Consider the following 14,659-nt stretch of genomic DNA (forward strand, 5'->3'; position numbering starts at 1 on the left):
ACTAGCCTCGGCGATATCTTTACGGAGTCACCCGCAATGCACTAACTGTGCGAAATTCCACAGAGAAAAAAAACCAATCGCCTTGACCGGGATTCGAACCCGGGTCCTCCGGTCGAGTGCTTTAGCCAGTTGAACTACTCTAATGACGCCTCGGTAGATTAGATGGTTAAAGCATTAGACCGGAAATCGGGGGATCCAGGTTCGAATCCCGGTAAAGGCGAATGATTTTTTTCTCTGTGGTATTTTCACACAATTAAAATATTGTTGCCCTTTCATTCTGGAAGTATTGCACACATCAATACCACAGAATACCGGAATTCACTCACTCACAGATTCAGCACGTAGGACAGTTTGGATAGGTGACGGTAGAGTACACACCGGACTATGAATAGCACAAGGGGAGTTAATTCTCACAATTTTGGGGCCATATTCTCTCCCCAGACGACCTCTAACTTCGAGGATTTTTATTTGAGAGGGTACAAAGACATCTGGGATCCGAACAAATGTCCAACATTTTACCCACGAATCCACCACACTCTCAATATCTGCATTAAAAGCACTAAATACGAGTTCCTTTAAAGATGAATTAATGTGAATTAAAAGGTTGCTAGTAACAACTGACAGAAAAATTTATGGGTCGTGCAAGAAAACCGAAGGAAGTCTATCAACAGATATTCTAAGTTCCAATCATAAACCTTTTAATCTTTACAATATCATTATGCATAGCAATTTTTTTAATGCAAGCCAGATGACTCCCCTAGCCGAGGTAGCTAGGGGCCATTATATTATACCACAACGGCGACTAGGGGCCATTATATTATACCACAAAAGTGAATTGTGTTTCTTAAATTGCAACCTCTTGATTGAAGGAAAGGTGTTTGGTTGTGAATTTCCCAGAAAAAGTCGAGCCTCGCCACCTGTTGGCGATACCACGAATTGTCGGGTTTTCGTTTTGGTTTTGTTTTTGGTTTGTCACTCCGAGAATGGGAGTGAATAGGCAGTCGTCCAGTGAACTTCGCAAGCGTATGAGCAAACCCAGGAGAAGGAGCCATGTCGCGCCCCCGACGGGAACAACAGCAGCGGTGAGTGGTATGCCACTGGCCCGGCTCGACTTTGATTTAAACAGTATACAGTCCACATTTATATAATCACGTTCGGAAGTGATCAAAAGGTATTACATATTTCCTCTTAAAACGGATGGAATGCACTCGCATTATGTTCTGTAAAGAATAAAATGATACATCAAAGGTTTTGGGTGATCAAACGCCGTTTAATTGGGGGGTATTCCAACCGGCTGGTGTCCTGACAACCCCTGCCACATGCCTTTTAGGCGGCTTGTGAGGCATTAAGTAGATGTAGATGTAGATTCCAAACCCCCTTATAGGGTGGCAACACAACAGCAGTTTGGTGGGTAAGTATTTTGCCCTGAGCCAGCCCTCCCAAGTAACATTTTCGGTTGGCCCTCTGTTGGCAGATGGTGGGACACAGCGGTTGGCCCATGGTATGATTTGGCCACCTCGCCAACCGTATCCCAACCAACGATTCCCCAACGATGGGCCAACAGAGCATTACAGTCGGGCCTTCATATTCCCAACCAGAGGCCAACCCCTCTCCAACGATACACCGTTGGCCCTTTTAAAGTCTGCCATCCGTTTCCCAACAAAAGCTATATTTTACTGGCATTTCTCATTTTTATAGAATGAGAGTTAAATTAATTTACGTTCTCACTTGATACGATACCGGTAGATAGAATCTTTACCTTTAACTCCCTATAAATCAAAATGAAATTAAATACATTAACAATCAATGCTATAGGACAAAGTAAGGTTACAGTGGTTAAAAGTGGAAAACAAAAAATCAATATCAGTTCAGAAGGTCCCCAACTTTTGTTTTCACAAATTAGGAAAATTTTTATTAGGACAAAATTAGGAAAATTTCAACAGCACCTTTCCATATTACAATATGGCACACACAAAAACTGTCCATCTTCTTTGTAGGGCAACAAAACACACTTAGATAAAATCTGGGCGGACTGCAATTTGCATCCAGGTACTATTTTTTTACTACAAATATACCAATGGTACCACTTCTATGAGGTAATTCAAAGAAATCCTCCTTAATTTCAAACATGTCACACTGCAAGATGTACACCCCTGAGTTATTTCATTAAATTGCCTTCACAATTCCTATATTCTCTGGTCTTCGGTAACGAAATTTTTAAGTTTAGTCCATTTTACTTAATTGGATTAATAAGTGCAAGATTTAGGGATATTAATAGGAATCACAGAAACACTGATTGAGTATAATAGTTGATGCATTTTCCATAAAATAATAATTGTGCAGATGATATTTAGGTTTACTCATACAAATTCAATCTCATTCTCTTCAGAGAGGTCTAAATCACTCACTTTGTCCATTGAAACACTGTTTTCATTAATACTTCCACTTATACTAGATATGCCACAATCTGAAAAAAATATACATATCAATCTATCTAAATTAATGATGAAAAGTTTAAAATTCCATGAAACTATCTGTTTAAGGTAACATGATTTTAGGAATGCCAGTTTTGTAAGACTTACCAAATGAGGTCAATGCCTTATTTTTGTCAGAAGCACTCGACTTATTTTATTCCACTGCTATCACAAAGACATAGTGAATGATTAACATATAAAAGCAATCCCTATCAACCTAACAACCAAACAAGATTTGGTTGTTAGGTTGGGAACCATGTGAACCGTATCCTGCAACGTATGCAATCGTACTATAATGTTATGATGTCCCAACAGTGGCCCAATGATAATCCATTTCGTAAGGCCATCGTTGGGGATTTCCGTTGGGCCAACAGCATAAACCCTTTCGTTGGGCCGACGAACAATATCTGCGTTGGGCCAACAGTGGAATTTGGTAGGCATATCCACCCACAATGAGCCAACCGTGACTACGGTTCCCCAACCGAGGCCCAACGGTCAATGTTACTTGGGCTGTCTGGGCCTATAAGAACTAAGAGACTACAACAGTTGGAATCCACTCGAATTCCTGGAGGATATAGGTATAAGCTTTTCAAACCACCAAATCAAATTTTCAATGAGATGTAGAAGAAACATTCAATGGATGAAAGTTTATAAAATTGTCTACCGCGCAATAAGGTAAAACTTTTTTAATATGGTAATAAGAAATAAACTTAAATGTGAATTCCAAAGAAGGAAATTTATATCCATGATACGTTAAGAAATGCATGAGTACCTGGAGCATATTTGGCTGTGGCAGCGTTACGTAGACAATGACAGCAACGGCAAAATCAAAGGAGGAAGAATTCAAAATGTAGGGCTTCAGAAGACTGATGACAAATAAATGGATAGACGCAGTGAATGATGGAAAATTCCTAAGGTGGGTTGGTGTGAAGACATCAAAACTAAGGCAAGAAGATGAAGAAACTAATTCAAACCCACCTTTAAACATGATGGACTAATGATAATCTCAGAATAAGTGAATAGAAAGAACGATAAAAGATGGTATCACAATTAGACAAATAGCTTAATAGTCTCTGTGTCAACAAATAAACTTTAAAGTGAGCTAGGATGTAATAAGGAATATTTTTACTAATGAAAAAAATATTAGCTGATTCCTAATTTGAGGAGGAGCTGAGTAAATCCATTTTCATGACTTTGACTAATGATGACAAATATTATTATATGCATGCAATGTAATAATTCTGTTTACAAATTATTTTTTCATTGGGCACATGAGGAGATCCCCAACTCCAGATATCAGCATAATCCATTGTAATATCACTGATGAAGTCAATATTTAGCAAGAGTGGATGGGTTGATATGAGTGCAGTAGTCCTATTCACCAGCATTCCCCAGAATTACACATATGTGTCATTTTGCCCTTTGGGCACAAAATTTTTCTTAGTAGTACAGATGACACAAAACACAGTTGAGGATCAGTTCTTCAAAAACAACAAAATGTTGAGTGAAGAGATCAGTCAACATTTTGTGATTTTGAAAGTGGTCAACATAATATCCCACCCAGGCCAGGGGCACAGCTAGGAATCAAGGCTTGGGGGGGTTTAGGTATAACTAATATCGGGGTGTGTAAGGGTATGGAATACCCACCAGGATAAGCGGTAGGTGCGAGATTAATAAATTGCGGAATTTTAAGATAAATGGTTCAATATGGTGAGTTTTACGGCTTTCTGAGGGATATTTTATTAATCCTTACACTATTCTATTAGATATATCAATCCAAATAAGTAAAATAGATTAAACTTAAAAATTTCTCTGAGCTCTAGGGGGGGGGGTTTTATCCCCCAAAGCCCCCCCTCGCTGCGCCACTGGCCCAGGCAACCCGTATCATCGCCAATGCCTGAGCACTTTCTTCCTGACTATAGCTAAAGGATCGAGTGTTGTTTGTACGTGTTTGTGTGTGTGAGTGAGTGGTATCTCAACCAAAGTAACCTTAGCGAGGCCTCTTCCGCGCTAGCAAAGTTTCCTTCGAGATTCGTGTGAGTGCTTTTTAAGGGTTTTGAGAGGCTTGGGTTGGTCAGTTCTGCGAATCCTCCCGTTCCATCTAACCAACACAGTGATTTTTTCCTGAATTTTTTGACGTGAATCCTAACATTACAGCCATTGGACATCACTTTTCTGCTTCACTATTGAGGCCATAGAGCTCACCCAACCTGTTTTAACATCATTCAAAGCTTCCGTCCCTAACCCTTAAATTTCATGTGGTAAAAAATGCTTGATTATAATCATAAGTAATTTTAAATATTTATTTCCTGTCAAATCTAAGAACAGTCAAGCAGATTTTTTACACTGGATTTATAAATAAAGGGTCAAATAATAAAGTGCAACAAAGAAACATAATCACTAAATAAATTCAGATATCTAGTATTACATCTCTAACTTATCGGCTCTTTTTGTAATTTAGGGAGGGAAGGGAAAAATAAGGAGGGTTAAGAGGAGAATTTTTCCGATGGCAGTCATAAATGATGAAATTGTTAATGTTGTATCAAATCGAGAAGTTTTGATGGACCTGTAGGTAAGAGGTAGCTGGTAGGTAAGGGAAATCTAAGTCACAGATACGGTGGTGAGGTAGAAATTAGACAAGTTCCATATTTTACGGAAAGGGAGACTGAGATACAACATTGGGAGAATGTCATTAGACCTGAAGTGAAATGATTTGGTGGAAAAACCAGAGGTAACTGATAAGTGCACATTGTCATTGTTAAGGAACTAACACAAGTCGGGAGAGGAGATTATCTTAATTGAGATTACAGTCGGAGGGTTTGCAAATATATTTTTTTAAAGGAAGAAACCTATTTAGTACCCTAGGGCAATCCATTATATTGTAGTACATAAGTTAAAACTGATAAAATATCACATAGGTACTGCATACAAAATATTATGAAATTATACCCCTTTCCTCTTTTATTACCCTGAGATTGCAAACTCTACACAAAGAAATGCCTCCACTACATGCATACAAGCTGTAGCTGATTGATCATAATCTGCAACGAACACAGTGGTTCATACTTTTGTTTCACATACACTTACTTGTGCTAATACTAATCTGTGCACTCGGCCTACAGTTTCCATAATGGGTAGAATATTTTCTTTGCGGGGTGGGAGTGAAGCAAGTTGGAAGGAGAGTCCATTGTTCAAGCCTGGGCATTAACGGATGGCTACGTCAATGAGGGAAAAGGGGAGAACCGACAAGAGAACAAAAGAGTGTACATGGCATTGCCAAATGTACATACTTTCATCCATTTGTTTAACTCTCTTAGTGCTGTGGGCCAGCTTTCACTCCTCAGTCAAAAAGTGTCCCAAGTACCGAATTTCTCCGAATATAGTCCCCCCCATAATTTTGAGGCGTCAGTTTCGGGAAAATTTACAAAATGCGTTTAAATAAAGTTCCTCCCTTACTTTTACCATGGCAATTTTTGGAAAAAAAAGGGGGGACTATATTCAGATAATATGGTAAAAACACATACTATGAGCGATAGTTAACAGAAAGTTGAGTTGAGTTTTTATTGAGCCACTTAATTTTTTTTCATAAAACATGGAATTGTAATACATTTACTGATTAATTATGGACAGATCAATCAATTACACTACAAAATTAAATCAAATTTTGCCTTTTCATGATGTTGTAACCAACCAATAAGGAAATATTTCCATGAAATCGGATATATTTATTTTTAAAACGTAACTATTTTTTAAAATAAATGTTTTAATATCAATTTCTCTACTTCTGTTTACATAAAAATGTGTAAATATTTCAAATATTCTAATTTCCAAGCCATGATAACCTGCAAATAAAGTGATTTTGGATAAATATAGGTTATGATGCATTAGAATTATAACAAGTAATTACATATCTCAGAATCTTCAGCACTAGTTACAACTGACTTCTTCTGTATTTTGGCTTGGAGGTTGATAATTATTCAAGTTAATAATTATTCAGCAACTGAACATTTGAATAAAAATCAAGATAATTTATATATGTAGTTGGCAATTAATATTTTAAGAGCAGAAGAAAGGAACAACAGGTAGATGTTCCACAAAGGACATCACTGGATTTTTTCGGATCTGTTACATTATATTCAAATATCCTTGGTAGTTCTCCCTAGTACCTTCCAAGTAGGTAGCACAAAGAGGGTTAGGGAAACATCTCAGGTATGGTAATTTAAGGCCCAGTGTCAAGAAAATGTATGTACATATGAGGGTTCTCATTTGGTGAGGAGTGAAGCTAATTCAAGCTCAGTGGAAAAGGTCAGCTACTTCACTAAAATTAATCCCTGTTCGGGTGAAACACGTAACTGGATGAAGCTTAAATTAAAAGCAGGCAATGATATGAGTTTATGTGAAAAAGCGGCATAAGTAAGAGCACCAATCCAAAATTTTAGTAAACTGAAATATGCAAAGAATGCAAATGCACTCATCCCAGTCATCACACAACCAAATAGAAACAAGTGTTCATTTCCTTTGGGTTTGAGAGCGTACGGGCACCAGAGGAAATGAAAAATCAGACCAATCAGCAAAGGAAGCGCTTAGTGAAGAGACAATGATGGCACTATCAGAGGATCTTGGGATCTGTCTACCCAGGCAAAGTGTAGAAAAATTGGGAGAATTATGACACCCAATGAAAATAATTTTCACACATCCAAGACTGGAAGCATTCGAGATGTGGGTGTGGCGAAGAATGGAGAAGGTGAAGTGGAAGGAGAGGAAGAGGAATTAAGAAGTGCTGGACATGGTGGGTTAGGAGAGGTAGCTTCTAGATGAGATACAGAGGAGACAGAAGGTATGGATGGAGTGAGTACTGAGCGGGAAGGGGATATTGAAAACAGTGCTGGAGGGTAGAACGCTGGGTAAACGAGGAAGAAGAATGAATAGAATACTATTTTTAGGTAGAATGAAAGGGAGTAGGACTTACTGCAAATTTAAGAGTCCATGAGGGGAGCGGAGACTGCCAGAATACTTCTAAAATACTCCATGAAAACCCACATTAATTGCCTGAATACTTAAATAAAAAAATATATGAAGCCCAAAAAATAGGCATGGATCTCCTCAACAATATCAAATAAGAGGGAGAAAGTATTTGTCACATGTATAAGCCTAGGACATGGCACCCTTACTTACGAAGCCTCCTTAATCAAGAGCAAATATGTACCACCTTTCTGTGACGAGAACAATGTCCCCCTAACTACACGGGTTATCCTGGTGCAATGTAATAAATATAGGGATTTGCAGGAAAAGCTGGGGATAAGAGAGAATCCAGCTGAAATCTTTGGCAATTACATACATGGAAAACCTAAAAAAAAATGCATTGTCTCTGAAATCAACTGGTATAATGTCAAAAATGTAAGGGACAAACCATGGAGGAATAAAAAAAGAATATACTTTTAATAAAAAGCTACCAACAAGAGATACTGATCAAAATGTTAAATCCATACATTTTTTACAGAGGAGGACCAAAATGACCCAAGCCATCAGCATGCCCTTAAAAATGAATTCTACTGTTCTATTTTCTCCCACTCCTTTTCTCCTACCACACTTCAAAGAGCCTGGTCTAAAACGTGACAGCAAGGCAATAAGAGCAAATGAACAGCTTTGAAAGGTTAATTCAAGAAAATCAATGTGCACTTAAAAGCCGAGTAGGACTTCTTGAAGTTGGGACTTTATGAGGAAACGAAAGTCCACATAAAGTCCTGAGTCAGTAAACTCAGTCTGAAATTCCCCTGGAGAGACTACGGTTTGGTGGTATAACCAGTAGCATACCTGACAAGCAATCGGGAGATCCAGGTTCGAATCCTAGCAGAGCTAAATGATTTTTTTCATAGCAAAATGCATCCCTAATATAAGTACAGCGGAGGACCTCAAATCCAGATAGCTTGCGACCAAAGGGTTTCTGGATTTCTGGTCTTCAGCACGCGGAAAAAGTGGTACAATTTTTTTTGAGAATTTAAATGCAATGAAACGATAACTCAGAAATTACGCATGATAGCAAAGCTCGTCTTGTCATTCAGACATGTGGATGCTGCCGTATGTCAGTCATTAATAGGGTGGTTTCCTATTATTTTTTTGTTGCCTGAATCGAAGGATTATTACTCCTGGAGTACGTATTTCACGCTTTTAGATTTTTAAATGACGATATCTATTTTTCGCGATAAAATGAAAAGTGAAAATTTTCAAGCGCGCGAAAACGCGACGGCTAAGTATGAATGCTGAGAAAACCCCCTGATACGTCATTCTGATTCCCGCTGCTGCCGTGTGAGGTGACATTGGGGAGAGGATATGTGTGCCCCAGCGATGAAGGCTGGTAGCAGGTAGCAGAGTACCCTGTTAGCTGGTAGCGCTTGGCTTAAATAAGGATTATTAATACCTTATCAAACAAAGGAAACTTTCCGACCTTAGCCAGTTTTAATAGGTGATTAATAAGACATGTTTCCCTAAGCTCTGTGCCTCATGCATGCATTGGTAATCTCAGACGATGTAAAACTCCTATCTACTTGTATAGAAACTAGAGCCGTTTTCCAATCCACATAGTATGCACTCATTCCCTCGTCCCCTTTCTCCCTTGCACCCTGCTCCCTTACAAATGCTCTACTGGCGCCATATAGTGTGAACGGAAATAATGCGAACTATTGGCAGTAACGAAATGTGAAGCGCAGGGTCGGGTTAGGACATCTTGTGGTTAATTTAATAATTAATTTCACCCTACTACTCGGTTTGTTTACGTTTGTAATTTAGATTGCTTAGTATTTTGACTTTTCTGGCACCGATTGGACCCTCTCTCTTCACATAATAAACAAAAAATTACTTACAACTCCAGTTCAAGATTTCCAAGTTTTCCATTGCCGCCATTTTGACGTCCACTTCCTACGAGGGGAAGGTAGTGAGGGAGCATCCGCGCTCCCTTGCTCACTTACCCTTCGTTCCCTTGCGCCCTCGCCGATTGGATCCACCCTTGCTGTTGTCACATCCGTAAGTTGACGATCGAAAAGTGCACGAAGGGTGAATAATTGCGAATTGGAAAACGGCCTAGGTCCCTGTGACATCACGTGGAGTGGCATCGCATGGGCGCCAATCTGGTCTTTTTCAAATGAGGATAAAATTGACCTTTGCCATACGCCTAAACCGGTATTTCTAAAACCAAATAATTTGTATATTATGAATACACTAATGGTGGGTAACGAATCGCAATAAATGCCTTTCATTTTCTTTGATGAAGAAAACTACCCTATTGTGAAATGTTAACTGTACACCTCACAACTAAAGTACGCAACCGGTGGATAGCAAATATACAGTCTCAATCCTCTCAGCTGTGTAAAAGGAGCAGAGGTCTAGCTACACGTGAACGTGTGGATGGTTTGTCGAACAACCCATACAAGAACATTCTTCACCTCAGATGGATTCAAGTACACTACATAGAAGTAGGCAAAAACTTTCCGAAAAAGTTGTCACATAATGACTGTAGCTTCCGCAGCATAAACTACACGCCTTAAATACTGGATAAGAACGAGCAATAAATACATCTTTTTCTTCGTGCTCAATAGCATTTGTTGATAGCATTCGCTAGCAGACGTTGCGATATCTATCGATACCTTCCTTAGTCGGACAGTAAATCTGTGCAAATGCTTCTATATTTTGTAAATTAATAAATTTATAAATGCATTCAGGCTCTTGTGCTCGATGTTGGAGATCCCTACGTGTCCCTGCCCAGGTTGTTAGCGTGTGCTAACTTCCTACTCATCCCAGAACAAGGCTTAGAGAGTGGTGCCACAAGGCGGCAAGTTGAAACACTACGCAAGGAATTTTCAAATGTTCCGGATTTGGGGTCCTCAACTGTGCATACAAGGTGTTAAAATTTCATAGAGGAAAAAATGTTTTCAGAGACTGGGGTAAAGGAATAATTCTCAGGTTTCCCACTCCGAAATTTTTATGGGTGAATGACTATGGGAGACTCAGCCTTCAAATTGCAGGGACTAGTTGCCCAAAACAACCTCCGTTGGGAAATTAAAGAATTATTCCTTCAAACTATATGCCAGGAGAAACTCATTTCAATCATGGTCAAGGATGGTTAATGAGTGAAAAGATACAGTTTTAAGACTGTACATTAAAAGAGCTTATTTGTCAATCAGAATAGTGAAAATTTCCATAGCCAAGACTGCTGATGAGATTGTTATCCTGCTTTCCATTAGTTAGGGCAATGTCTGTGTGGATATGCTATTTCATGAGAGAGAAATTATGGAACACATTTGTTTCTGCTTTCTCTCACTGAATTCCCTCAGCATTGCTTCATGCAGGGCCAAGAGGAGCCTTTGCTTACGATACACATACTACCTATTCTGATGCAACCTATTTTGCTCATTTCATCTAACCTATTTTGCATCTAACCATTGAGGTTCATTTTTTTACAGTAGGGATCAATCTGTAACGTCACATAGCATAATATCTGCTGAATGGTATGAGTGAAATAATATACTCGTTGAGGAAATGAAACAAAACTAAATTTTCTCATAAAAAAGAAACTCTTTTCCTTGGTGATCACTTTGGATTCGTCAAAACCAATCTTAAGTGCATGTGCCACGAATTTTTGAAGGGGAACCTTTGATATTGTCCTTCAAAAAGTTAAAGTGCAACTATCTCTCGATTATCTGGCTCCGAATTATACAGTTTATGGATTCTCTGGGCTCTTATCTTCTCCCTCCACATAAAATTTCAAAGAATATTCTGAATGACACAATAATGGAAATCTATAAAAGTTTGATGTGTCCCAATAAAATGCACCTAAAAACATACATAAACTTATGTATTAGTCCTAAGTATTTTCCAAACTGCTAAGTAAAATGCCCATGTTCCGGTCACATTCATTATCCACAAATGAAACCAACAGTATGAGGCTAGATGTTATAGAGCATAATAGTGAAAAATGAAATATGTCCACTTTAATTTTAACTTGTACAACTTGTTTTGAAGCATTCATGCATCATCTTTCAGGGGATTGGCAGGAGCTCGATTATTAGTTCTATGAGGCCAATGGTAAGCTGCTAGAGAAAGTATGTATGAGTAAGTGCTATGATTCAAAACCTTCCAGTTCGTACCATAGGGAGTCCTACGCTAAATTTGGCTAAATTGCCACTCGCTTGGATTGTTGTGCACCCGTGTGGGCAATGGTGTGTTTGTTAAACATTGTTGTCTCCTGATTGTTGGCTGTGAACGGACCAGTAGTGATTCTGTCATTGTATTGGAATGGTCTTGAGCTGATGCTGCCCAGAGGAAGCCATCGTTGGGAGCCCGACATTCAGGTGATTGGTGATTTGGAGATTGTGGTACTCCCGGCATATAGAAAATACGGTCCACGAATATTGTCTTATTGTGCACGCTCCACCGTAGTTGGAAGCCAGTTATGTACAGTAGAGGATTTAAGGGTAGAGAACTGACTTCACCCAATATAACTAACGATTACAAAAACTCCACATACCCTGATGCCGGGATGAGCATGCTGGACAAAATCGAATGCATTAATGCACCATTATCTACATGACATATCTCAAAACACTTCATAGGCATTAGGTGCCACATTGCATCGAATCGTCATTTTGAATTCAGGGAGTGTGAGAATATGCTAGGTAATGGTCAACTCACAGGCTGAGAGTTGACCAAGAGAGACTTTTGAGTGCTAACTCCCCTGAAAGCACCCATTATAATTGATGATGGTATAGAAAGCAAAACTGGTCATACACAATATTTTTTAAAGCATTGCCAAATTCTTTCAGGAGCCATTTTTTGGAATGTAAAGTTGAATGACAGCCAATATCTTGATTGACGCAGTTGTTGTGCATGCACACGTAGCCTTTCCCATCACATTTTCTTTGGTATCTCTGTTTATGCGGCAGTTGTTGCTATGCAGTCAGTCACATACAATCGATGTCGGTCATCGATTATAAATGTAATGAAATGTAACCACTAGAGATGTTAGTAAAGCATCATAAAACTGAGACGTGTACAATTGTTCCTAAACCATTTCAGATTGGGTTTTGCACAAATTGTTTTGACCCCAATTTCATTTGACTTACTGTATTTACCCGTAAAAGTCGCAGGACTTTTTTTCCAGAAATGCCGGTAAAAAAGTGGGGGTGTGCGACTTACACGAATCCTACAAATTTTGTCAGCCCCGTTACATTTTCCCTCAAATTCTTATCGTTTATTTCTCCAGAGTTTAGCATTGAAACTAGGAAACCTTCGCAGGAATAGCATTTCCTAACATTATTTAACCTTACTAATGATGGAAACGTAAATTTTTCAATTTAGCAACGAATCATGAGTTCCTATATTAGACCGCACCCAAAGAGAGCTAGGAAGTTTTTTTTCCTCACGAGCTGGCCCAAAAATGTGGGATACACAAGGGTATGGCTTTCACAAGTAAATGCGGTACGTTCCGATTTCTATCGTGTATGCTAGAACTGAAGAACCAAACCGACCCACCCATAAGAATAAGTTTAATAACACTCACCGCTTTCCTCTTCTCCTCGGCAGACACAGCGCTGTGGGATCTGTACCGGAACATGTCCATCACCTTGGAGACGGCGCCCTTTGAGCTCTCAGACCCAGCTCTGGGTCTGATGGCAGGGCCCTGCGAGTGGTCGGATGCCCCGTGGTGGTGGTGGTGGTAGTGGTGTGAGGAGGGTGACGACGAGGCCGATTGGTGCGCATCGGAGCTGGACGAGGGGCGGCCACCGCTCCCACTCGACGGAGACGACGACATTAGGGAGTGCTGCAGTGGAAAGGATAGGAAACAGTCATTATTTCAAACATTTTGACTAGTCACTTAAAGAATAAGACCCAATATGTTTACACATTCCAAGCATCTGATTAATTTGGTGAGAAATGTTTCGATTAATTAATTTTATTTGTGAGATTGGTGAGTGTGGGTTCTCAGGTTATTCTATGTTCAGTGGTGTCATCTCTTGTACGTTAATGAAATAAGATGTTAACTAATCCACGCTAATAGTGTATCGTGTCCATGCAAGTAATATGCAATTCCCTCTTTACATGGGATTAAATACTACAGCACCAAATCTCACACTGGATGGCACCTGATGTCATTATGAGAATAAGAGCAAAATTATTTCCAATATTTCTTTTTATTTTATTATATAGATATAGCATGATATATTTTATATTATAGACATGTCACAATTTACAGTGCATGTTCTTGTGGTGGCCACTGGGGAATAAACCATTATTTAGACATGAAACCAATTAAAGGGCCTTGCCACATCAATATACTAGTTCCCAAAAGATTGCAGAATTTGTGCAATACTGGACTAAAGATAGGCACCACAAAACCAAAACCAGTAGAGTTTTCAATACATACTGTGTGGAATATAAAAATGTTTTAGCTTTGAATCTATTATATCGACATTCCACATAATGAAATCACGAACCAATGGTTTGATACCATAAACAACACTGAAAACTATTAGACACCCCAGTTCCAATGCAGACTCTGTTGAATACATATATTATTACGTGTCTCCCATAGAAAACTACGTAGTAAACATCCCAGTTCTGATGCAATGTCTGCTGAAAATAAGGTAATGTAACTTCCATACTACTCAGACCTAGGATGAAAGTTATAAACATTTCATCTTAGTTTTGCACTTCTTAATTCTCTCAACTCAATTTTTAATCATTAGAGATTCATTCCTACTGTGAGAATTTTTCAGAGATTTATCACATCAGAGATTTATTCCCACCACAGGCATGGACAATGGTGCATGCCAAGCAACAAAAAAAATATTCCTGAAAGCCACAGCCATGGAATTTTTACAGTCAACACACTCCTCCAACTTGTGGTCGGATGGGTAACCATTCATAGCTTTACCTAAGTTCCCTTGTATTCTGTATGTAAGTGGCTGGCAGGGTAACATGGGATTGGTACAATGGATCTAGAATGGCCTAACTGCTAGGGTAAGAGACAAAGGCCTCTCAAACCACCCTATCATTTACAAACACTTGTCTGAGGGTAGAAAATTCAATACAAATGGCTGCTCAAAAATATCTCATAAGAATCAAAGAACACCATACAGCCCTGAGGAGAGTCCCAAGAAGGACGCTATGTGAAGGGCTTGGTAGAAAAGTGT

General features: G+C 39.0%; 1 protein-coding gene across 4 annotated transcripts in view; it reads right to left on the reverse strand.

Moving 5' to 3' along the window:
* LOC124163225 overlaps window positions 1-14,659 on the reverse strand; it is a 794,093-nt gene that overhangs the window by 323,302 nt on the left and 456,132 nt on the right. For all 4 annotated transcript variants that reach the window (XM_046539977.1, XM_046539976.1, XM_046539974.1 and 1 more), the window contains one exon: window positions 13,027-13,287. In XM_046539977.1, the coding sequence (XP_046395933.1) occupies window positions 13,027-13,287 (261 nt within the window). The remainder of the gene's footprint in view (window positions 1-13,026; window positions 13,288-14,659) is intronic.

This window comes from Ischnura elegans, chromosome 8 (genome assembly GCF_921293095.1).
Source record: "Ischnura elegans chromosome 8, ioIscEleg1.1, whole genome shotgun sequence".
In the NCBI taxonomy this organism is placed as follows: domain Eukaryota; kingdom Metazoa; phylum Arthropoda; class Insecta; order Odonata; family Coenagrionidae; genus Ischnura; species Ischnura elegans.